Consider the following 24,044-nt stretch of genomic DNA (forward strand, 5'->3'; position numbering starts at 1 on the left):
CCGTCTGTCATACTTTTTTGTTTGTTTTTCAACATGAAAATTTGTACCAACTTTTTTTCACAGACGACCCAAACGCATCACAAGGCAAAATAAGGCGAATAGGTCCCTCTCTGTTTAGATAGCATTCCAGCTAACTTTGCAGTAACCATGCCAGGGAAATGTAAATTCCAGGATTCCTGGCTGACGAAGGACGCTTTCAAGGACTGGCTGGTCAAAGATGCCGATGACATCCACTTCGCTCGGTGCAGGGCTTGCTGTAAATCAATCAAACTTCAGACCATGGGCGAGGCTGCGCTCACCAGCCACGCAGGCGGAGCTGGACACAAAGCGGCTGTCCGCAAGCTGCTGGAAGGTTAGGTTAGCTTCCTACAGAAACAGCCCAGCGAGATGCTTAACATTGATGGCCTGGTTTCTATGGAGTCACACGCTGTGTGCATGTTTATTTATTTAATTCTTCATGTTGCCTTGTTTGGCCGTCCATTTGCAAAATCAATGAGCACACATGTTTAAGCAAGGATATGTTAAGTAGTAAATAGTTCGGATGCAGGGGCGTAGACAGAATAAAGGTGGCCAGGCACTAACCAATGAACAATGAGGGGTGGCCAAGAGAGGATAGATACAAGAACCTCAGGGTCAAACCAAAGATAAGATAAACTATTCTTTCCTAGAGCCTTTGCTAACAAATAGATGCATATATTTAAACATCCGTGCTTTCTAAATAAGAGATATAGTGGTTAAATTCTTTCATGTTCGAGTTCTGGGGGCGAACATCTTTTCCACTGTCATTACTTACCTACTTTTATCAATAATAATTCTGCATAAATTTGATATTTACATGTACTAATGTCTACATAAATTGATTATTTAATATGTTTTTAATAAAATAGTTATTTATTTCTGATTTAACTGAAGACTCCTAGATGACTTGCAGAGACACATAGGAAATCTAGTCCTGAAAAGAGCATGAATTCTGTACTTATCATCTTTAATGTTATTATATTGATGTGTGTAGGTTCTTGGTGTCCTTATTGAAGCTTTAGCTTGACGCTCGTCAGACTCCCTTGTATCAAAAACACTCCAGAAATAAATCCATGTGTCCACCTCTTGATTTTAACGATTTACTTGAAAAGTTAACGCAACATTACAGAACACATAAAATATATCCACTAAATTAAGTATTTTAAAGTCCAACGGAGCCTGGGAAGGGCGAGGTCAAAAAACTAATATGCTCCAATCTCCTTCTGATTCCCACAGCACTCGCTCCCCTGGCATAAAGACAAACCACCCCCCTTCGTGGGTTTTTAAATGTCACAATAAAAGTCATATCTTACTCACACAATATCAATGAACTGTACATATGTAAATAGCATTTTTCAATCTTTTTAAATCCCTTTGAATCATTAAATCACAAACAATATTTATCTTACTTATGAATTTGCATATTTTTAAATAAAATAAAAAATAAACATTCTAACTAAAATAAATTACAATTAGGCTCCTACAATGAGTATAATTAACTACAGTGTTTTTGTTGTCAAGTAATTATGAATATTTGGAAAATATAGCAATATATTAAAAATTTAAATGTTTTTAATATTCCACTTGAGAGTATTACTGCTGCCACTATCTGTATTAGACGGGAAAAAATGGTAGGGGTGGCCAATGATTGTTTAAGGGTGGCCATGGTCACCCCTGGCCCCCCATCTAGCTCCACCCCTGTTTGGATGATTGATTTTATGATTATGTTTCATAGCCTATTACAGGGGCAACATTGTCAGTGTGAAGCCAGTGACTAAAAGCTGAATTATTGGATAATATAAATGTAACTAAGGCTATTTTTCTTTCTTTTTTTCTTCTTTTTTTATTTCTCAGAGGATCAGCTTAACATATATTTAGTAATCAATTAGTTCCTGTTTTCCTTTGGACTAAAAATGTGGCGACACAGAGAGCCGTTACTCTTAGTGGCTCCTCAAAATGAGAAAGAGAGGACATTTTATGTAAAAAAAAAAAAAATGCAGTTTTTTTTAAGAAATGGCTTCAAATATCTAGTAAATTTATAAAGGTTAAAGAAAAAATGTATTAAGACAAGGACCTAAGTAGATCCCTTCCAAAAACAAAACAAAAAACACCTACAGTTAAGTATGGTGGAGGATTTGTGAGGCTGTGGGTCCTCTCTTTAAAGGTCCTCTGAACTATGTGAAAAGTTGACTTGTCAGTGTTTGCCAGGATAATGATTAAAAAGCACATTTCTCACATCAAAAATGAACAAATATACATTTTATTAAATAGATATATTTTCCATGGAATTGCTATTGTTGTTAGTGAAACATTTCAGCAAGCATTTTTCATTTTATTGTCATCAATTTAATTGCCTTTCGGTTTTAGTCTGGTAAGAGAACATCTTTAATTACTTAGGACTAAATCTGTCTTGTCTTTTAAGATACTCTAAATTAAGTCTAGAATTGTGTCTTAATGTGCTGTCAATGAAACCTAAATGTGGCTAAACATTTAACTCTAGATTTGGGTTTTCCTACCTCATAATCATAATGCTGGTAAAATTATTTTAGGTTTTCAAATCTTCCATCCTTTACTAAAACGCACCTTAAATTTATTTGAGTTGTGATAATGTTATACCTTCATCTAACAGAAGGTGGCACTCTTTGCTAACATCTACTCTGTCCTTTTTGTCCATTAATGCAGGTAGTTTAGGTGGTGATATAAGGCAGCTGAATGGCAAAATCAATCAGGTAAATATTTCAAATTTTTTTCTTTTCCTGGTTTAGATTAATTTAAAACGTATTGATAACAGATAGGGCCTCAACTAGGGAGTGTTTTGCTAATCGATGAATCTGTCGATTATTCTTTCGATTAATTGATTAATAATCGGATAGCCAAAGGTTCTTAAAGAATAATTTTTATGTAATTAAACCAGGTGAAACTAAAACTTTTCCACTTTAGGAGGCTGGATAGAGTATATTGATTGAAGAAAAATATTTTTTAATCTTAGATGCAAAATGTTCATATATATTTATTTACAATTTTTGTATAATTACTGCGCTAAGTGGGTTGCTCTGTCAGCTAAAGGCATATTTTACAGTCTCTCTACTCGATTTTACGATTAATCTGTTTTTGAATTAGTTGGCGTTTATTTTAATAATCGATTAATCATGATTATTCGATTAATTGTTTCCGCTCTAACAGATTACGAGTTGCTCATATATCCTTGGATTCCTATGGTGGTTTTATTGTCTGTCACCTCCTTTTGTAGATGGAGAAGAGAAAAGATCCAATGGCCCTCAGCATTCAGGGTGAGGCTTTGGACAGAGTCGCAGGAAACGATTGGTCAGATCTCCACCAGAGTCCCACTTCAAACTCCAGCTCCCACAATGCAGAGCTGCAGGAAGGAGCATTTCCTGTTGCCTACTTCACAGCCCCAGGTACCTACGGATAAATATCTCAATGTAGACTGAATATTTTAACCTTTCTGTTAAAACATTTTATTTCTATTCAGCTTGACCACATTTTTTTTGCTGTTTCCTACCAACCTTTTTTGCCACTCTTCACAGGAACCTCAAGGAGCATCAACCATCATCTTCACCCATCTGAGATCAAGGAGGAGGATGTCAACCGCCGTTTTTCTCATCATGACACTGTGGACCTTACAAGATTTGAACTTGAGCAGCGGACAGAGGCGCTGGAGCAGCTGGAACAGATGAAGATCCTGGAGTGGGAAAACAGGATGAAGGTGCTTGCATGGGAGCAGGAGCTGGTGAGGGAGAAAAGGAAAGCAGCTCGGCAGAAGCAGAAGGCCTTCAGGATGAAAAAGGCCTACTACAAGGCCAAACTCAAGAGGTTAGGAGAAGACGTGCCACCATCCTCCTCTAGCAGTGGTGAAGAAGAAGAAAAGATATCTGAGCTTCATGGTTGATTTGATTCCATTTTTCTGGGAATGTTTCATTTCTGTGTTGTTTGTCTTTAACCTTGGGACATTTTTATAGATTTATACTATTTGAAGGTATAGAAGTAGCCTGACGTAGTCCGACTCAATTCTAGTCAGAATATGAGTCTGATACTGCTCCATAGAGCTGTGATTATGGGGCGTGTTTTGAACGAACCAGGAAAAAAAATGCCTCTGTACTCAATTGGATAGACCTACAACCAATAAGAGCAACGGAGTGCGTGACGTATCTTAAGCGAGGCATAGTTGTTGTCCACAAAAATCAAAGCGTGCAGTTTCACGCCTAGAATAAGAAGATGAGACTTGATCGCGTTTCTCTGTTCCTCTTTTAAAATTCATTTGCTGTCGATATCTTCTAGAACAGACCTAATAGCAGAATCTACTCACCCAAACTCTCCAGCGGCAGCCATTATTATTGTCACCCAAGCGCGCATTGGTCACGTGGTTGATAACGTTACTCTTGATCATCTGTCCATCATCGTATAAAGTCCGCCCTGACAATTTGATTGGATCGCCTGACAGTGGGCTTTAATACTCGCGCTACTATGGAGCAGAGCCAGACCGAACTTCCCCGAACTCAAACCTTGTGGGCGGGACTAAGTTCGGACTGGCACCCAGGCTAGTATAGAAGGCCCTGTAGTAAGATATTTGGATTATTTGAAATAACCTGAGAGCTTTAAGACTGAATTTTTTTTTCCCCATCAAAGACTAAAGGCCAGTTAGCTCCTAACTAGAAACATCCAGGTAATCACGCTTGGATATGCATAGTTTGGAAAACCAATAACTGACCAATCTTCCTTCCTTACTCCTTTGCCCTTTGTGCTTTTGCTTTCTTACACCTCAATTCCTCAGTTGGGTTATTCCTTTCCTTCTCCCCTTTTGACTGCCACCTTCTTTTTGTCCTTTCTTCCCTCCATCCTTGATCCCTTCATTCCCTTCAGGTTAAAATTTTTTGTCCAGATATATTTATCAGCTGTTCACAGAGAAATATCTGCCACAAAATCTCATTGAATGTTTAATATGTTGTATTTTAAAGAAGATAAAAGACTGAGTCTGGAAAAACCCATTTTTTTTTACAGGAGTAGCATGTATGGACCCTGATAATCTATTTATAACTGATGCTTGGATTAAAATGTACAGGTTTGTTTATACAGCAGCTGGTTCTGTGGCCTCCTCAGACCCACCCTGCTGAAATGAACAAATCTCAGTTTTCCAATCACTATTACAATATTCCAAACACTGCAAAAAAAAAAAGGAGTAAATTTTTCTTAAAATAAGTGTATTTTTTCTTGAATTGAACAGGTAAATGAGACACTTTGCCAATGGATATGAGAATATATATATGAGAAGAAAATAACAACTGCAGTCTTCTATTTCCAGTGCATCTTATCCTTTCATCTTATTCTCTTATTCTAAGGGTAATTATACTAATTCCTTTGGCACATTGTCTCATTTACCTACTTAAAATAAGAACAAATACACTTATTTTAAGAAATTTTTGCAATGTAGTGTATAAGGTACTGATATAAAAAAGATGTAAGAATTTTGCAAAAACATTAAACCAACACACACACGGACACACATATATATGTGTGTGTATTTTTAATCTATCAAGATTGACCGTTACAACTACAATGCTTTACCTACATTATTTTTTTACGTGATGAAATTGATGTTAATACATTTTATTGTTCTAAGGTAAAATGTTACTAACAGTTTATTTAACTGATATATTCAGTTTACTAAGAATTAGTTTCTCTAAATGCACAATTTCCCAATGTTCTCATGTGGAGCATGCTAATCTGTTAAGTTAGATTTTTGCTGTTAAAATTAACATATGTTGGTATAAGATGTAATTTTCATGAACAAAGGAATGCATAATAAATTTCCCTGCAGAGACTTGATCACTTTCTTTATGGGTCTGTGTTGCATTATTATTTACAGTCATACATTCGCCAACATCTGGCATTATTTACCCACATCAGTCACAGCAGAGTTACTGAGTTAAAGCTCTAATATTGGCTGTTTTCCTTTTATTTGTTTACTGATTTGAGGTCAGGAGTTTCATGTCTTTTTGATCTGGGCTTTAGGTTCTGCTATGAAGATTTGCCTTTATTGGACCTGATAGATCTCTGTCGGACTAAACATAAAAGATACAGGAGTTGACGAGAGGTGAATGTCACTCTTCCACACAGATGGTCTTAAAGCACTGTGAGGGTTATTGTTGCCTTTAACATTGTTGCAACATTATATATTTTCATAGAGAATATGTAGGACTGTATTTTGGAAGAAAAAAAGGACCACTGCCACAGCCTTTCCATCCCTTAAATAGAAGTTTTATATTCTAATTACTTTACCCCCTGTTGGGCTTTAGTTTGGACTTTGGGTTATTCTAATATGTACATAAATATTCTGTAATCCAGAATTCTTCACGGTAATTATCCTGCTTAAAGGTAAGCCTTTTTTTATATATATATCTTTAGCCTCTAACAGGTTCTCCCCTCATTGTCCTGTACTTGGCTCCATTTGTCTCCTGCATCAACTCTGACCAGCTTCCCTTCAGTCTGAAACAAACAGCATAATGCTGCCACCTCAAAGTTTTACAAAAATTCTCATATAAAGTAGGAGTTTCCTATTCTTTCCTGATGTGAAACCAATAATAAATAATCATTACACTCTATGTAAATATAGGTGAATAATAATGTATATTTAAATGAATCTATTTTTAATAGTTGGTATTTCATCATTCAATTTCAAGATATTAATGATCTCAAATGGACATTTAACCCTCTACCAGTACAGTTTGTAACTTAACTGTATGTTAATTTAATACATTCTACATTTAGTTCTATAGTGGTACCTTTATTTAATGATATGTATTAAGTTTGGCCCCATTTATCTTTGTAAAGATGTGTTATTATTCTCTGACAAACCTCTGACACCTTTATTAATTGGCTTGATTTATACTAAACCACACTTTAATCTTTAAGTAATTACCCAACTTCTGAGGGCAGCTCCTTACAATGGATCCTATACATTTATGATTAGAGTAGAGGGGCTTTTATTTAGTTCTTTCTTTAGCGATGAGCTAAACTATGAATTGTTTTCCATTTACTTTGTGAGAGTTTTTTTTTTTTTTTTTTTATCAAATGTAAAACAAGTCAAGCAGTATAACAATTTTTCTAAGTAGTATAACTGCCTTAAAAGTTTGAGAATCTGAGATTTGAATCTAGTCTTTTTAAGGGGTGGTGTTATTGTGTCAGAGAGCATCTGCATTGAGCTGGATGTATTAGGCTGGCAGCTAAGCGTGCCTCTGACTGTGACAGACCTCTTTGAGCGTCAAAACAAGTCAGAGGGAAGCACCTCCTTGAAAAGTAGGTGCCGCTCTGTCAGGATGTTCTCTCTGGTTGCAGCTTCACTCCTTAACATGTTCTCATGAATATGAAACGGCAGCGCTCTCTCTGTCACACAGGCAAAATATAAACACACACAGAGCCTGTTAGGAATAAGCTGTTTTTTTTTAATGTCCAACATTTCTCTTGTTTCTGTAAAAACAGGGGAACAGCAGCTTCCATCCCAAAGGAGGGACAGAAGGCATCTCATAATGAACAAACAAGCCAACAAATACAATCTCTCATCGCCACGCCACCCTTTTCTGCCTTTCTTTCCATCTTGTTCTCCTTTTCTGAAACACATGACAACATTTTAGACTCAAATCTGTCCTCTCTGGCTTTATAAGGCTCCATTTTTACTTATGTGTATATGGGATGTAAAAGCAGACAAATTACCTATTTTTTTCAGCTTTAATATGAGGCATAGCTGCTATAATAAATGCCAATTTTATCATAAGTGTGCGATTTGAAGAGGATAAATGAACTATTATATGCAGTCTGTTGGGGTTGGCAGATTCTTTCAATTCTGTTCTTCTTTCTACCTTGTATCAGATTTGAATTTGCTGTTGTTCGTTTAGACTTTTTAAAAACACATTTCTGTGTGTTTTTTAGCTCAGGCATCATAATTAACAACAAATAATAGTTACATGGGAGAAAAACAAACATTAGGATAGAAAAGAAAGAAGAATCATGAACACATTCATGATTACAAAGAAACTTTCATTAAAAAAGATGGCAAAATAAATATTTAATAATATGTATATAAATTATAATTAAATAAAATCTCAAGTGAGTATAATCTATGTAAACATAAAACAGATAGGGGGAAATCCTTATCTGCTCCTTACTGACAGATGGCATTCCACCTACAGGAACATTTTTGGCAATAATACTGTCAGGAACGGGGTTTTTTTACTTTGTGGGGAGATGGGGCTGGCATAGCTGCAGACAGAGCAGGGAGATATGTGCTTGCTTGTAATGCTTCAGTATTTCCACTCTCTTTGTTTCTCTCCTGTTTTCTGCATTTCTGTCTGCATGATGAGTGTTTGTCCAAGCCTTCCTTCCTGCTGCTACGCATTTTACAACAGTCATAGTTTCTGACCCAATTTATCCTCCCACTTAATATGTCTAGATTTGCAATTTTGCTGCCGTACATGTATGCTCTGTTGGACTTTAAGCCCACTTGTTTGTTTTTTTTCCAATCAAAAAAAAATCAGGCAAAAGGCCCAAAAATTAAGAAAACTTTCCGGAAAAAAAAAAAAAAAAACATATTTTCATTCATCGCTCTAAATGGGTGTTTGTCTAAAGAGATAGTTCAGAAATGAAAGGTTCTTAGGCTCATTATAATTTTGTATAAACTTAGATAAGCTGGCTCTGGAGGCTGCAGCTCACAGTTATGAAGAGGCGGATCAAGATCAAAGGGAACCTTTGCTGTTTTAAATTCATTTAATTTAAATTATGTCAAAGCTGTGAATGCTGACCCTACTTTCTTATTATCTATAATATATCAGTTAAAGGTTTTCAAGTTTTACAAAAAAAAAATGAACCAATTTCAAATGTTTTTCTTTCACAATTTCTACCCTGCTTTGTTTTACTCTGTTCCTAATGTGACAGAAACAATTCATATCTTCTATTCTCTGCATGTTTCACAAAATCATTGGTGGCGCACCACCATCCAACTTCATTTCCTGTGAAAACATTCAGCAGTCGCTGTGTAAGTATCCACCAAATACAAAACATGACTGCAGAGTAGGGATTTATTAATTAATATTGATTGTTAATTTGAGCCTTCAGGTCCAAATCACCTGGATTTATACTAACTTATATACTGCTCCTACCTTTTAATACATCCTCGCCATGTAAAATCCTGAACTATCTCTTTAAAACGAGACAGCCTCTGCTTAAAAAAACAGATTCAAATACCTACATCGAAAAAAAAACAAAAAACAAAAACAAAAAAAAAAAACAGATGCTTTTAGTGCTGACATCTCATCTTCCCTTCGTCAACTAATACATGGCAGTGAAGCTTAGCTGAACTCAGAGAACACCTCATCTCTATTAGTTCTCTAAACGGTTGGAAAATCTGTCTGAAAGTGTCTTAGAAGGAATCACTTAGGTTCAGATTTGAAATAAAAAGTGCCTCATATCTGGAATATTTCCTTTCGACTGAGTCTGGTAGTAAAAGATGCTGATATATTCAGGTAGACGCCTGCACTGCATACAGGATTCACATCTCCCTTCATGTCGTCAATAAATATTTGAGCAAACTGGGATTCAACAGCATTGTTCTTGTTATTTTTTTTCTTCTTCTGCCATTCTGAATCAAAATCAGTTTGAAGGGTATACAGCGAGATAAAATGCCAACCACAGCTGTTTATATTGTGTAGAACTAAGGCCTCAGTAACAAAAAAAATATTTCATTTGGTTTATATTTGTGACTAAATATATGAAAGAAATCATAGCTGTAAAAAAAAAAAAGGGAATTACTTTTACAGCCATGACACCCAGTGGAAGGCATTTTCAAGGGTAAAACAATGTTTTGAACTGATTTATGTCCCTTTGGCTTAGATTTGCACCAGAGCCTTCTGCATGAGAAGCACTTACAAAGAGTTTCCTGGTTGCTGCTGGAAAGATTCAGCTGCTCCTGTGGTGGCGCTTCAGGCAAGTTGAGTCATGATGCATCAAAGTGTAAAGAACCCTTGAGGGGAGGCGTTCTTAAAATTGGTTGATACTGGATCCCACCTCATGGAGAGAGGAAGACATCGAGATCAACCATCACCCAGCAGGTGTTTACAGCTCTGATATGTTCCTGTTACATCAGCAGACTGATAGGGTCTGGTACAGACAGCACCAGTTGGAACACAAGGTCACGATTACATACATCAGATCACAAAATAGCACAATCTTCCCATTACAGCAGCTTTAATAGTTTAAAACCAGGTTTGAATCTAATGTGTTGTTAGCAAGCTTTCTTTGCACATTCATCTTGCTCCATCAACTCTCTTCTCCTATATTTAATTCTTCCCTGTCTACAATCACTTCACGATACTTTGATATTATCCTTTCAACCACATCTTTCAATAATCTCATCAGATGCTCTATTGCCGGATGCCGTCTCGCTTTACATGAAGTTCAAAGGACTGAGGAAAACATTCTCAGGAAAATGTATTTCTGGGGAGATGTTGGAGAATTTTTTTTTCTTTTTTACTTCATAGAGGAAATATCTCTCCTCAGCAACACAACAGCACTCACTTCAACCTCATTCACAACCTCACACGGACGTGACAGCGTTAAAAAAAAGAAACATCACAAGATAATTTTTTTACCTTCAATGAAAAAGATAAAAAATGTATAAAAAGGCTATGTACAGAAACTTCTTTCTTCTTTTTTAAAAGGTCTTATCGCATCATGTGAGTTTAACATCTGAAAATTTTTTTCCCCCTTTTTGTCTGACTGTTAGGTAGTTAAATCAGATAGTTTTTTCGTTGTCCATAAATCCATAGACTGAGAGCAGTGGGACTTGAAAACTTGATTTACACAAAACATCCCGCTCACAAACGTCCTCTTTTGTCAAAGTCCGTTTAGTTTGACCCTTTTCTTGGTTGATCTTCATGTTTTTGGCTCCGATAAGTCAATTTGTTTTCTACTTTCCAGGTTGCCCCTTCAGTTCAGGTCCATCCTTGACCTTTGATTTTGTCCCCACACTGTTGCTTTAGATAGATGCATTAACAGATGTGGAGGCTGTCATCAAGACTGCCCCTCACTCCTGTGGGCTCTGTGGTAAAGGAAAAAGAATATGGACATCAGTAACTTTTTATAACAGTGTCTCCAATTTAAGCTAATTACAATAAATCATGTTTTAAATGTACAAAGCTGTTTTGGTTTTGACTGTGTGCAATTCTTGTGTTATGAATGTCGTGCAAGGTATAGCAGTGAGGGAAATTTTAGTTTAAAAAAAATCAAACAAATAGCTACAGAGACAAGGGTGTTTTCCTTCCAATAGTTTGTTTACTTTGAGAGACTTATAACTTTTTTCAAAGCTCCAATTGAACATAAACCCATTATTAAAGACCACATGGGATTTTTTTGTTAGTTTTTTTGGTCAAAAGTGTCTAAGATGGAAGTATCAAATGTCAAGTGAAGATGCAGTGTTTTGAGCTGCTTCGGAACAAAGGGAATTTAACTATATCCCTGGTTTATAGGAATGATTTAAGGCAAATATAAGAAATGAGAAATATACCAAATTAATTTGAGGTCATTTTAAAGTTCCTGAAATGCAACACAAACCTGGCCATGGATACAAACTTGGTTTCATGCATCTGATAGCTGTATCAGATCACATTCACACCATAAATTATCCACTCTGGAATTTGTTTGGGAGAAATAATGGGATCTCCTCATGCGGTCATGGTGCGGTTTACTTTTGTCTGGACCTTGGTGCTAATGCTGGGTTTACAACCACACCGAGAAACAGAACCAATTTAGGAAACAAACCAGTATTTTCTAAATGGACTAAACACCTCTGGTGGTGAAACCCCCATAAAGTCATGCTAATAGTTACACATTAAGCCAGTGGTTCCCAAACTTTTCTTGGTGACCCTCCATGTGATTTAAAAAAAAGTTTTTGCATCATTTAGCTGTAATAAATTTTATTAAAATGTTCTGTTTTTGTGTGTAATTGAATTCCTCATTGCAATAAATATATATTCTTCAAATTACTTCTCAAAATTGGTCATCTATCCATTTAATTAGAGCAATGCCTCCCCTGCAATCACACCAACCCCCCATTGGGGGCGCGTCCCTAAAATGAGGAATCACTACATTAAGCTAACAGGTACTTAGAATCGGAGAGAGAATCATAAAAATCTTTATAGCCGAGTTGGTTTTTACAAGTTTGAGGAATTTGCTTTAGTGCATGCCAACATCCATTTATGTTCTTTTGCTTGTCTCAAGGTAGAAGTTTGAATCTGGGACTGACATCCCAGCTGAGTTGAGAATATTTTGTTTGCAAGTTGGAAAACTGAGGAATTAGTTTTGGTGCCAATCATTATTGGTAATGCAAGACATTGGGTTAATAAGCTATAAAGCATCTAAGCTGTTTAATTTTGTAGTTGTTATTGAAGACTTTCTGTAAATTCTTTGTGCGTGCAGCTATATTAGGTTCCCAGGTTGGCTTAGCGAGTTCTGAGGAGTTCTGGGAATTCTATCTTCACATTTTTTTTTCTAACAACAAACTTGGAAAATCCGACTACTTAGTATAAGGAAAACACCCTATAAGACTTGAACTAATATTTTGTCTAATTCAAGCAAACAGCCACTTAGAGAACATAAAAGCTTTTAATAGTTGAGATAAAGATTATTAACTAAAATTTTTTTTGGATACTTAAGGAAAAATTAACTCGGATAGACCTGTGTTTGTGTTATCTGAGGATGAAGCACAGCAACCAACTTACTCTGAGTCGGGGGAAACTTCCGATATGCTGTGAGAAGTGGTAGACTGGGGTGGGGAAGGCGAGGGTCCATGGACAGAGCCATTAGGACCAGGGTTAGAGGCAGCAGGAGGAGTCAGGACAGAGGAATTAAAAGATGCCAGGATGGAGGACAATATGTCCAGCTGTTCACTGGATGGCTGTCGAACCAGGGGGTTTGGATTTGGGCCTGCAAGTTGGGGGACAGTCTGACCTGGGTACCTACATGAAGGTGCGGAGTCCAGGCGTCCTCTGACATGAGATGGAGGAGGTAGCTGTTCTTGTTGTGGCTCCTCTGAGATCGGGGGAGGAGGAGAAGCAGATAGAGGCTGGTCGGGGTGTGAGGGCTGCCTTGGTGGTAGACTGCGAAGCCACTCCCGACACGGCTGAGCCTGAGCTCCCACCCCGTTAGCCTCCAATTGCTCTCTGGACCTACTGATCACGAGTGGCCCTCCGAGGTGCTCTCGTGACGAGGCTTGTCGGCGAGATAAAGAGTTCAACTGGGACCTGGACCCACTTAGGTATCCTTCCACTCCAGCTCCCACAGCTCCTCCATTTCCACTCAAATCCTCCCTTGAAGCATGGAAGCTGGTCCCATGATGGTTATCCAGTCTGTCCCTGGATCCTGACAAGTTTTCCCTAGATGATGAGACTCGTTGGTGATCCAAGCCTACGAGCCCTGCTCCGAGTCCTAAGCCTAGTTCTCTCCTCCTGGGTAGGAGATCTAGGTTATCCCTGGAACCCCGGGAGTCCAGACGCTCCCTTGAACCCCCCACGGTCTGCCTTCCAAGGGGATCCCGGGACAGTTGCCTCCTGGCAAGAGAGTCCAGGTGCTCCCTCGAGGAGTACCTTGAGGCTGGCTGGGAGAGAGAACCGGAACCTCCGGTTGCACCAGCTGTGGCAGAGTACATACGGCCATAGGAAGCCGCTGGAACACCTCGGTGACCGAGCGTCGAGGTCCGGTACCAGTTGAGCTCACTAGGCACCCTGCCCATGGTGGAAAGACCCTGAAGTGCTGGTTGACAACCAAGGCGGTTCTTCAGGATACCTGCCAAGAGAAAATGAGAAAACTGAGAATGAACAATAAAGCCTAGGGTGGAAAAAAAGGAGGAATGGGTGGCAGATTTATATGTAAAAAAAAAAAGGAAACAGAATAGGGGTAGGTTAAAATTATTTTAAAAAAGCAGACAGAACTGATGCTTTTAACATTTTAGGTTTGCCCTAAGTCACAGTTAGAGCGGCATGAATCATACTGGAATACCACATCAGTTTTAGATGTAAAAAATGAACATCCTGGGGCAGACATGTAAATGAGTCATTGCTGTGCAAAGAATAAATCTTCCAATGCTCATGCTTTTGAAAATCAGACATCTTATGACAGCGGAAGTTTTCAGTTGATGTCTGAAGACATTTTGTGGGAGAATACAAGGAAAATGTTAATATATTAAATATATTAATGTATGAAAATCAAGAAAGACGCAGGCTTCTAATAGTATTCTCGCAGCGATGCAAATCAGAAGCAGAAGAATCCTCAAAATGCCCTTTCATCTGATTAAAGAATTGGATGAGAGAAGAAGAGTAGAAAAAAAGTGGTTTTAAATTCTCTCTCACCCTTTCGATGTCTGTGTGGCTGGGTAAGGCCATTCTCATCCCCACTGGTGAGTGCTGCATCCAGCTGGTTGTTGTTGGCGGCGTCCTTGTTGTAATCCCCTCCAAGGGGGCGCTCTGAGCCCCACTTCTGCAAGGTGTCACATTCATCCAGAGCAGGCCAGTAGGACAGAAGATCATTGCCATCCAAATCTATAGAATGCAAACAGAAGACACTTGTTTTAGGTTATAAATATATTTACCAGGGATAAATAATTTTTCCTTTACCATTTACAAAAACAGAAGAACTGGAACATGGATCATTGCAATTATACAAAACATTTTCTCTTGCTTAGTATTGATCAACTGGGCTGTTGGAACAAATCTGTGGATTTGAAAACATATCAATTATACATTTGACTCTTTTGTCTGTAGTTGTAATCCCTGTAAGGCTCTGCTCATAAAATAAAGCTAAAACATTGAATTTGATTGGATGCAAGAGATCTGCCTAGCCTTGGATATTCTCCCCATCATTGTCTAATTCTGCTTTTTCAGCTGACAGGTTCTGACATATTATGGTCCTTTAGGGGTTAAGCTTTGTCATTGTCAGTAGAGACTCTTTAGATTGTGACCTTTCAGTAAAAGAGCAACTGACATTAAAAACAGCTGTCTCTCTGCTGCTCTCCCATTTGATCGCAGTGATATATTGATTAGACTCTGCTAGCCATCTGTTCCTTGCCCTCTGCTGTTCAACAGACAACTGTGTTCTTCTGTTAACTTGAACAAAGTTCAACTGATTCAAACTGCTTATCAGGCTAAAAAAGGAACTTATATAGATTTATCGATTGGACGATATTTGGCCTTTGATAAAAACAGTTTGACATTCATGTAATTGTTTTCGAGCGCATATAAAAGGGTATAAGGTATTGAGTTTCAGAAAGAGGAAGGTACTCAATATATACAAAAGACATCGACAATTTTCCTGTTTTAGATGTTTAATGTTGTGCAATAATGGGCGTGTTTCAGGCGATTAACAATGATTGGGTTCACAATGGATATGATCTGCAAACTGGTTTGATATTGCCCTTTAAATAAGGAGATTACATGTCCTAGTGGCATGCAACTTTGGGAGTGGTGGTAAAAGAAAGATGAAGTTCTGCCATGGAGTTGGAGGTAATCAATATAATTATAAAAAAAAAATTAATAATAATATTGATGATAATAATATTGAGGAATGTTATTTTTTAGTACACTAACCTATCTCAAAATGATACAAACCAAAGTAAAAAATTAATAAGATCAAAGAACAAAAGTTTAATTTAAAAGATTTAATATCGAGAGTTAGAAAAGACCATGTAGGCAACTCCTTCCCAATTCTAACCACACTTATGGCAAATTGAGCTTTAATTCCACACTACACCTACTCAAAAATAAACCAAACCAAGACAGGTCTATAATAGTTTAATAAAACATGTCTGTGTTTCATATGGATTATTTCAAGGAAAACTGAGGAAGGAAACTAAATTCCCTCTTACCACAAGAGGGATGCGCACTATAGGAGGGTGCATCTATTGGTTGATTTTTGCTCTCAGGTGGCTGTAAATGTTTTCTTATAAACATATGTGGTGTGATGCATGTATAATTACCGCCCTCTAAATAAATTTGTCCTGCACAGAAACCTTGTTCTCTTTTATTCTATTCTTACATATTCCCATTTCTGAAAGACCAAATATATTTTCATGTCCACAGTCTCTTACTCCATCACTTGTCATTGTATATCTTTCCCTCAGTATTATGTCTATTGTTTGGTCATTAGAATAAGGTGTGCATATTTTCGAAGGCACACATGCAAAAAGGTCTGTTGATACTGTTCAACACATAAAAAAAAAATGAATTGCACCTGCTTCGAAGTTCAGCATTGCTCATTTTAACAAGTGTGTATGTGTTTTAAAAATGCAAAACTTTTAGAGTACAGGTCCATTGTGTTTACCATGTAAGTCAAATATTTAAGTTTTTTGTATCTTATCAGAGCATCTTCTTCAACAGGTTGTTGTGTCTACATCTAGGTTTATGACAAACATGAATTTTTTAGCTTTCTTTGGACAATGGCTTACCTTTAAACTCTCTTCTACAAATCACTACATAAACATCAATATTCTGTTCATGTTTATGCATTTAGCAGATGCTAATTAATATTCTATTGATAGAATCTACCATGTGAGCGAAGTAGATATGCAACTCCTCCAGAAATATCATTGCATGTTTTTTTAGAACTTGTCTGATAAAGCTGACTATTTCCATGCCTTTTAGTCTAAGTAGTTGTATTTCTATTGTTAATTTTGCATCAGTGCTTTACTCTTAATTTTCTTATCATGCAATGTTGCTGAATGCTTTTTGTTTAATAATATTCTCTAACAAACCTTCAAAGCCTTCAGTATCATTGCAGAACAGCTGCTTTCATACTGAGATTCAATGAAACACAAACAGATTCTGTTCTGTTTCACAAAGAGGAGTCCTTCATAAAATGAATAACATTATGGAAAACCCACAGCATTCTCTTCATCAGACTGCCAACAGAGTGATTTCAGTCAGAAGCTTGAAGATTTGCTGTAACACAGTTGACTAGTAGCAAGAGTAATGGTAAATGTCCCAGGGGATCGATGCTTTGTACTCTTATTTTTATCAAACAGCAAGCAGTAAGAATGATTGATCTTTTTAAGCACTTTTCTAAACATTATTATATATTTATATTTTTCATTAATTGGGTTTTCAGAATTAATTTCAGAAATGAAATCAGTAAAGTCTCTTGTCTACCTTTGGTGCCATTGTTGGTGGGTTCAGTGAGGAGACGCTCGCTATGATTGGAGCGTTTGAATCGCCTCTGGATGCGCCCCCGCAGACGGACATTGTCGTCACTCTCAGAGGAAGGGATGGAGAGACTTCGCTCTTCATCCATGGAAAGATCTGAGTCTGAATCAGAATCACCACCTGAATGTGACCAGATGGAAAATAGGAGAGCAAGAAATTTAAGACACAAAGACATTTCTCATCCATGGATGCAATGAAGGTGATCAACTCTAATAAAATCTCAGATATGAGACTGTGATGATAAAGATGGGAATATGGAAAAGATAATTTTTTTAGAGATAATTTGGAATTTTTTTTATTAAACATGGGTTGGTGCAAAACATACAAAACATTGATGCTAAATTGTAGTCCTGCATGTTTCCTGCATCACAGCATGTGACTGGAATGAACAGCCTATTAGCAGGTCTGTACAGAACTTGATCCCATGCTGAGGAGGCAGTTTACCCACTGAATCAAGTTTATTGGAGCAACATCACATCTTCATCATGCAAGACACTTCCTTAAGGACTGGAATTGTGCACCACTAATTAGTTAGTGTGTGTCTGCAACCCTGACCTCCATCTCTGTGGAACATGGCTACATCCAGGTCGGTCGCTCCTGTGTGGACGATGTTTTGCTCTAGATTCTGACGTGCCAATAGATTTTCTCTGAGAGAGAGGAGAAATGAGAACAGATAAGAACAAACACAACACACAGCAGACCCCAACACATCACAGGGATCCACACACTCATAGTTGCTTGCTATGCTCTATACAAACTCAGTGAGACAATCATTGAGCTCTTAAGACATCAACTGCCATTTTAAGGATACATTAGTGTCGCTCCACATGTAGTACAGTACATTGTTAAATCCAATCTTCTTCATCTTTACCCCACTGACCCAAAAAATGCACACAGTGGGGATTTTATTAGGAAATTTCCTCTCGGAGGCAGCCTAACAGCAGCAGAGACTTAATGAATGCTGATGCCCTCATATTTAAAATGATGATCTCTCTGTCATTCAGACCCAGTTTTAGTTTACTCTGTTTATATTTTGGTTGTCAAAGCTTAAAGTGCTAAAGAATAAAATTTAATGCATTAGAACACAGAATAAATACATTTGCTGTCAGACCTGTTAAAGATGCAAAAATAGCCCTGAAGTAAATCTTTTTTTCTTTTTGGCGGCAGTAACATGATTTCCTAAAGAACAATTTTGAATATTTTAACCCCTAGTAACATTTAGTCAATGAATTAAATAGCCATGTAATACATGGACACATGCTAAACCTTAAAACACAACTTTTTTATGGAAAAGCAAATAACTTAGAAACTGTAAGCCCAAATTACATGTGCAATACATTATTTGAGAAAAAAAGTCTAAACACACATTTTATTTACAATGTTGATATAGAAAGTTTGCAGTCACATCATAGGACGGACTTTTCTATAACTTTTAGCGTGAGATTAGCTAGAGCAATAAAAATAACGAAATGATAAATTGTGCATCAAACTTTTTCCAACGTTTATGTATTCTAAAGTACCATTGGTGTCTAATATGCTGGCGACAATGTGTGAATATTGCTGTTAGAGGAATACCTCGCCGAGCTGACGGAGGAGATGGTGGAGGTTCCCAAGGTGATGCGGTGCAGCCCACTCTGCTCCAACAGGGATGCATTATGGTAGGGATTCTGGGCCTGAAGACACAATACAACAAAACATACAGGAGGAATTTCAACCAGAGGACCTCAAGATTTTTAACCCAACCGGGGTAAAATCGTAGTATTCTGGCCTTATATTAAGGTAAAGATGACTATAAACTAGCGATGTAAACAGATCTCTTGAAACATCAGTAGTTTCTTGTCAAACTCTAGTATCTCACAAACACTTCTTTTATCGGCATCATGTTATGGATGAAATACGTAGGCTGTTATTTTCAATGAGAGATATAAAAGTGCATGCAGTGGTTTTTAAGATGTGATGTGTTGACATCAACACAAGCATTTTTAAAAGTCTTTGTGATTTTTCCGCTCCTCTTCAGTGCTTCTTTTAAAGCGTTTTTTTGTGAAACAAAGGAAAAAATGCAGTAGGTGAGCTTGTTATTAAACTATTTCCACCCACAGTCTGGATCTGGCTAACCTCACTACAAGTAGCATCACTTAAATATAGAAATGATTTGATCCTCTCTACTTCAAAATCCAACATATTTAGTGTGATTAGATATTGAATTGGAAACTTAATATATGAAATTTAACTCAGAAAGAAGAGCGTCAGTGCTTTTGTCATTAGGATCATCTTAAATGAATCATATTTCCCCAAATATTGTTAAACATGTTGCATCTTGTAGGAATAAACATATATTTGTATGTTTATAGACAGCCAAGAAATAAAGCTTTTTAAATTTTAAAGCAAAACAGATATTTTAATTAACTTTGTCAAACCTAGTTAGTCATAAAAAATAAAATGCCCAAACTATAAAAGTGGAGCAAAGCCCCAGATAGAGAGGCAGCCCTCTCTATTCTGCGCATTATAGAGAATTATATTCATAAATAACATGCAGTAGGACATGAGTCAGGAAGGAGAAAAGCATGCTAATAAGCAGCTGTATATGTTGCCCGTCAAAGTATTCTTCTAATAATAGTTCCAGGCTTCTTCCCCAGATGACTCAGTGATGGAGAGAAAGAGTGCAGCGGAGAATAAAACACACAAACAATTGCTCATCCAAGCACAACCCGCAACACAAATATCTCACGAATGCATTCATGCCTCTCTTGGGGCTCTGTACATATTGTATTCAAATTGTATACTGGGCATACAATGTGCATTCATATAACTTTTTATAACTCACCCACACACTCAGAACGGAGAGTAAAAATAAGAGTACTTAACCAAGAAAAGTAGTGGCTAATGTGCGTTCGGCTGAACTAATAAACACATGAGGCAGAAGAAAGAGTAAAGAGGTGAAAGTAGGATAGGATTTTACCAACATGCACAAACACACACAAAGTCACGAAATAAGTAGCACACAGTGCCTTCGCTGAAGAGGCTAAAGAACAGGCAGAGATCCAGGGGCTGGTGTATTGTTTAATGTGGGTCAGCAGCAAACCCTGAGGGCAGCTGAAGAGGAGCAAACGCAGGACAAGGAAGATTGATGGTTGGACTGAGGGAAGTAGAAATGGAGGGCAGGAGGGTTTTTGTGCTGTCAAGTAATGGACACAGCGGAAATGTGCGTCTTATGGAGAATGCATGGGGATAAAACACAGTAAAAGGATCATGCAGGGAGATGGTTTATGGCTTCACAACAGGACTTTAGATTCCCTCTGTGAGTCATTACAGCGCTAATGGCAATCCTGTTGGCATATCAAAGATCATTGAAATCTTTCTGATAATGTTTCCTTTTTATTTCCTGACTAATGTACTGACAACATAAAAAACACATTAAAATGACTCTAAAAGAGTTGATATATATAAAATCCATATAAGATTAAGGAAAAACTTACAGTGTTCTGTTGTGTTCTCGGTGGGTCTTCTCCAGGGCTCTTCTTACCTAAACAGGCAACTCTCCAGGCCTCCTGAACTTCGGAGTTCAACACAGTGAAAACCAGCATCACCGAGAGGCCCTGAAACAGAGAAACAGATCAGGAGACCTAAAGGAAAATAACAATATAGTCTGAGATAAAAGTTTTATAAGAGGTAGAGATTAAGAATCCATATGATGCACTTTGTTTTTACCTGCAGTAGGCAGAGAACATCAAATATGTAGTAGAAGGCGAGGATGCTGTTATTTACAGCCATCAGACCGCACAGCCAGGTGGAGGTGGCAACCAGCAATAGCAAAAAGGCGTTTCGGATAGTAGCACTAAAACAGAAAAAATAAAATAAAAAAATAAAGAAGAAAGAAACAAATAAATAAAGAAATGTATGCACTCCTAAGAATATTACTACTTAACGTTTATATAAAGCAGGGGTGTTGTTAGTGATAATGAATGTAAAAAGACTAGTATCCTCATATAAAGTCCACTTTCTGTCAGAGGTTTCTTTCTATCAGTAGGTTTGGTTCCTGCCCACTGTCACATTGTGCTTGCTTTAGGTGGGTGATAACTTCTAAATCAACATAAAATCTATGAAAATACTTTTGAAAAACAAGTTTTAGAGACAGTACAATTACATTTGTAATGTGAAAAAGAGAGTAGAGAAGGCGACTTACATGACAGAAAGTTTCTTAGTCTCCTTCTGAGATGGGTTACAGGACATCTTGGCTACAATGGTGAAAATCCCTCCATTCATCTGGATCAGAAGAGATCAATAATCACAGTAAGGCAACAAACTGGATGCATTTTAGCAAATCCAATTCTGCTTCTGGGAACATCTGGGATCAGGGTAAACAAATGACAAAAATCAATATGAATGAAATGGTTGCCCTTGGCAACCATTTTGGCTTCAGATAAATGTATCCACACCTCATAGGACAATAATAACCAGTGCATCGCATACCAATTAAATTATCAAATATACGTTAAAACAGATTTAAAAGATCCATTTAAAGGTCGAAGATAAAGTGAATCCAGTTTGTAGCAGAAACTAGCCATGTTTAACTAGCTTGACCTTTTTACCTTCAAAGTGAAGCTTTCTTCATGATTTAGAGTTTTGTTATTTTAAAGAGGAAGCCAAAGAAATATAATGACAGTTAGGACTTCACTGTGTACCAAACAATGATCATTGTCTCAATCTACTTCACTGCTTTGTCAATATTCTCTTTAGCTTTGAGTGCTCCTGTAATTAAGTGCAGTATATTAGATGTTCAGGGAGACAATTACCAGTAAAACAATAGCAACAGGACCAGCAAAGCTCCAGATGAGTTTGTCATACATGGAGATCCAACAGAAATCTGGGTTTCCGTAACCTTCCGGATCCAATCCGACAGCCAGGCCTGCAAAAAAAGACACAGATAGATAAGACACTCCAGCCACCTCTGTTATTTCTACTTTTGCCACAAAGATCCAGATAAAGCACTGAGACATGCAATGCCTTACAGATGTATTGACTGCACCGCTTGATTTACAACCACAAACTTCAAATTAAAGAGGATGGTTCAAGGGTTTTAGCATTTTAAGAAAAAAAATCTGATAAGACTGGAATTCCATCATTGAAAAATTGGCAAACATATTGGCATATCTACCAAGACATGGTCATCCACCTTAACTGTCAGGGCAGCATAAAAAAGCATTAATCAAAGAAATAGCTACAAAACTCATGGTGACTCTGGACTAGCTGCAATTGTCTGCCACTCAGGTAGGAAAATAATTTGACAGGAAAAATATTAGGCCTACACTTTATTTGGTTGTTGTGCAAAAACAGAGTAAGAGCCACAAAAATGGCAGTAGCCTGTAGAGAGAGATGCTGCTTAAGAAGAGTATGAAAATGTATGCTGGGAATCAGGGAATCGTTAGCTTTGGTACCGCATACTCTATGTGTCTTCTAGATGCCAGTAAGAGATGCAGTGTTCAATAGAGAACAGGAGTTCCTCTACATTTGACATAAGATCCCTCCAGATCAGCAACAGATCTGGGCTTTTCAATATAAGACTGGTTGATATAAAAGCCTTCCTTTGTTAGGCTTGTTGCTAGGTCTTTCAGGGTGATCCACTTCCTGGGGCATTCTTACATCAGCGGTCTAAAGGTGACTGACCCCGATCTTACACAACATAAATTTAGGCATTATGCCGTGGAGAGGGAAGCTGAGAGAAAGATATTTGTAGCTGAATACTGGAGAATAGACTTCATCCTTAAACTTACAGTCTGAGATGCAACAGGACAGTTTAGCTCAAATCAAACTGTTAAAATGGTTCACTCAAAGTCTAGTCCAAGATCCAGTTGAACATCTGTGCCCTTACTTAAAAAAATGCAGTTTGCTTTTACATTCTCTTCATCCAGTCTGACTAAGATTAAGCTATTTTGCAGAAGGGGGAGTGTTGGCCTAGTGGTTAGAGCAGTGCGTTTGTGCTCTGAGAAGGTTGCAAGTAGCCAGTTCGATCCCAACAGCCTACACTCTGGGTCTCTGAGCGAGACCCATAACCCCACACTGCTCCCCGGCTGCCAGAAAATGGCAGCCCAATGCTTCCAAAGGGGGATAGGTTAAATGCAGAGGTACATGGTAATCAATAATGTTCAATTATTAATAGTATTAGAAGAATGACAAAAATAACTGTCAACAACATCGAGCGATGCATCAAATGGAGACAATAGTAGAGATATGCTTCAATATACACTACTACATGTAACACAAAATCAGTATACATATATATATATATATATATATATATATATATATATATATATATACAAAAAACATTCAACAATTTATGTTATTAGTGATACATTTCTCTTCATAAACAAAATCCAGAATGACTCAACGTTCAGGAATGTGTCCACTAGAGGGCAGCAAATGACCATTTACTGGACTGACAAGGCAGCAACTTTACTTACCCACTAATGGTTCTCAAAATTATTATAATTAGTACTACCGCAGATTGACTATCAATAAATTCAGAAATAAGTTAATTTAATCCTAAGGCACTGCAGTTATTGAAAGATGAGGTGGAATAATGTGTTCAGTTTCAGGAATTCTCAGAATGTTTATGTTTTAATTTGTGAGTGTTAACATTTTATAGGGCACTCATTGAAAGACTTTAAATATCCAAATTAAGTCATTTTCCCTTAAAATTCGTGCATTGTTTCTTGAACTGAGCAGGTAAGTGAGACACTTTGCAAATGGAATAAGAATATTTACATTTAA

The 24,044-nt window shown here is 37.3% G+C and overlaps 2 protein-coding genes across 3 annotated transcripts in view; one reads left to right on the plus strand and one right to left on the minus strand.

The window, feature by feature from the left end:
• The first annotated feature begins 61 nt into the window (after positions 1-61).
• On the plus strand, positions 62-5,212 carry LOC107104015. Of its 2 annotated transcripts, XM_015403901.1 has the most exons (5): positions 62-352; positions 2,701-2,747; positions 3,269-3,437; positions 3,567-4,023; positions 4,589-5,212. In XM_015403901.1, exons 1-4 carry the CDS (start codon positions 148-150, stop codon positions 3,926-3,928), a joined length of 783 nt encoding a protein of 260 aa, XP_015259387.1. In that variant the 5' UTR covers positions 62-147; the 3' UTR covers positions 3,929-4,023; positions 4,589-5,212. The 2 variants fall into 2 exon arrangements, with proteins under 2 accessions (XP_015259387.1, XP_015259388.1); XM_015403902.1 differs by lacking the exons at positions 2,701-2,747; positions 4,589-5,212 and having other exon boundaries at positions 65-352; positions 3,567-4,150.
• A 3,390-nt stretch (positions 5,213-8,602) lies between these two features.
• The window catches only part of celsr3 (cadherin, EGF LAG seven-pass G-type receptor 3), a 92,119-nt gene continuing 76,677 nt past the window's right edge, over positions 8,603-24,044 (minus strand). Inside the window, exons 26-35 of the mRNA XM_015403898.1 lie at positions 22,067-22,179; positions 21,457-21,536; positions 20,982-21,108; positions 20,750-20,869; positions 18,849-18,946; positions 17,829-17,920; positions 17,220-17,393; positions 14,430-14,618; positions 12,804-13,866; positions 8,603-11,125 (exon numbers count right to left, since the gene is read on the minus strand). Coding sequence (XP_015259384.1) covers positions 11,098-11,125; positions 12,804-13,866; positions 14,430-14,618; positions 17,220-17,393; positions 17,829-17,920; positions 18,849-18,946; positions 20,750-20,869; positions 20,982-21,108; positions 21,457-21,536; positions 22,067-22,179 — 2,084 coding nt within the window. The 3' untranslated portion in view covers positions 8,603-11,097. The remainder of the gene's footprint in view (positions 11,126-12,803; positions 13,867-14,429; positions 14,619-17,219; positions 17,394-17,828; positions 17,921-18,848; positions 18,947-20,749; positions 20,870-20,981; positions 21,109-21,456; positions 21,537-22,066; positions 22,180-24,044) is intronic.

The sequence above is a fragment of the Cyprinodon variegatus genome, unplaced genomic scaffold (genome assembly GCF_000732505.1).
Source record: "Cyprinodon variegatus isolate N-32 unplaced genomic scaffold, C_variegatus-1.0 Scaffold1590, whole genome shotgun sequence".
Classification (NCBI taxonomy): Eukaryota; Metazoa; Chordata; class Actinopteri; order Cyprinodontiformes; family Cyprinodontidae; genus Cyprinodon; species Cyprinodon variegatus.

Excerpts from the sequence above, each read along its gene's own strand:
- LOC107104015 (XM_015403901.1), top strand. The coding sequence starts at position 148 with ATGCCAGGGAAATGTAAATTCCAGGATTCCTGGCTGACGAAGGACGCT. Across the intron at positions 353-2,700 it reads TGTCCGCAAGCTGCTGGAAG|GTAGTTTAGGTGGTGATATA; the intron begins GTTAGGTTAGCT and ends CCATTAATGCAG. Across the intron at positions 2,748-3,268 it reads TGAATGGCAAAATCAATCAG|ATGGAGAAGAGAAAAGATCC; the intron begins GTAAATATTTCA and ends CTCCTTTTGTAG.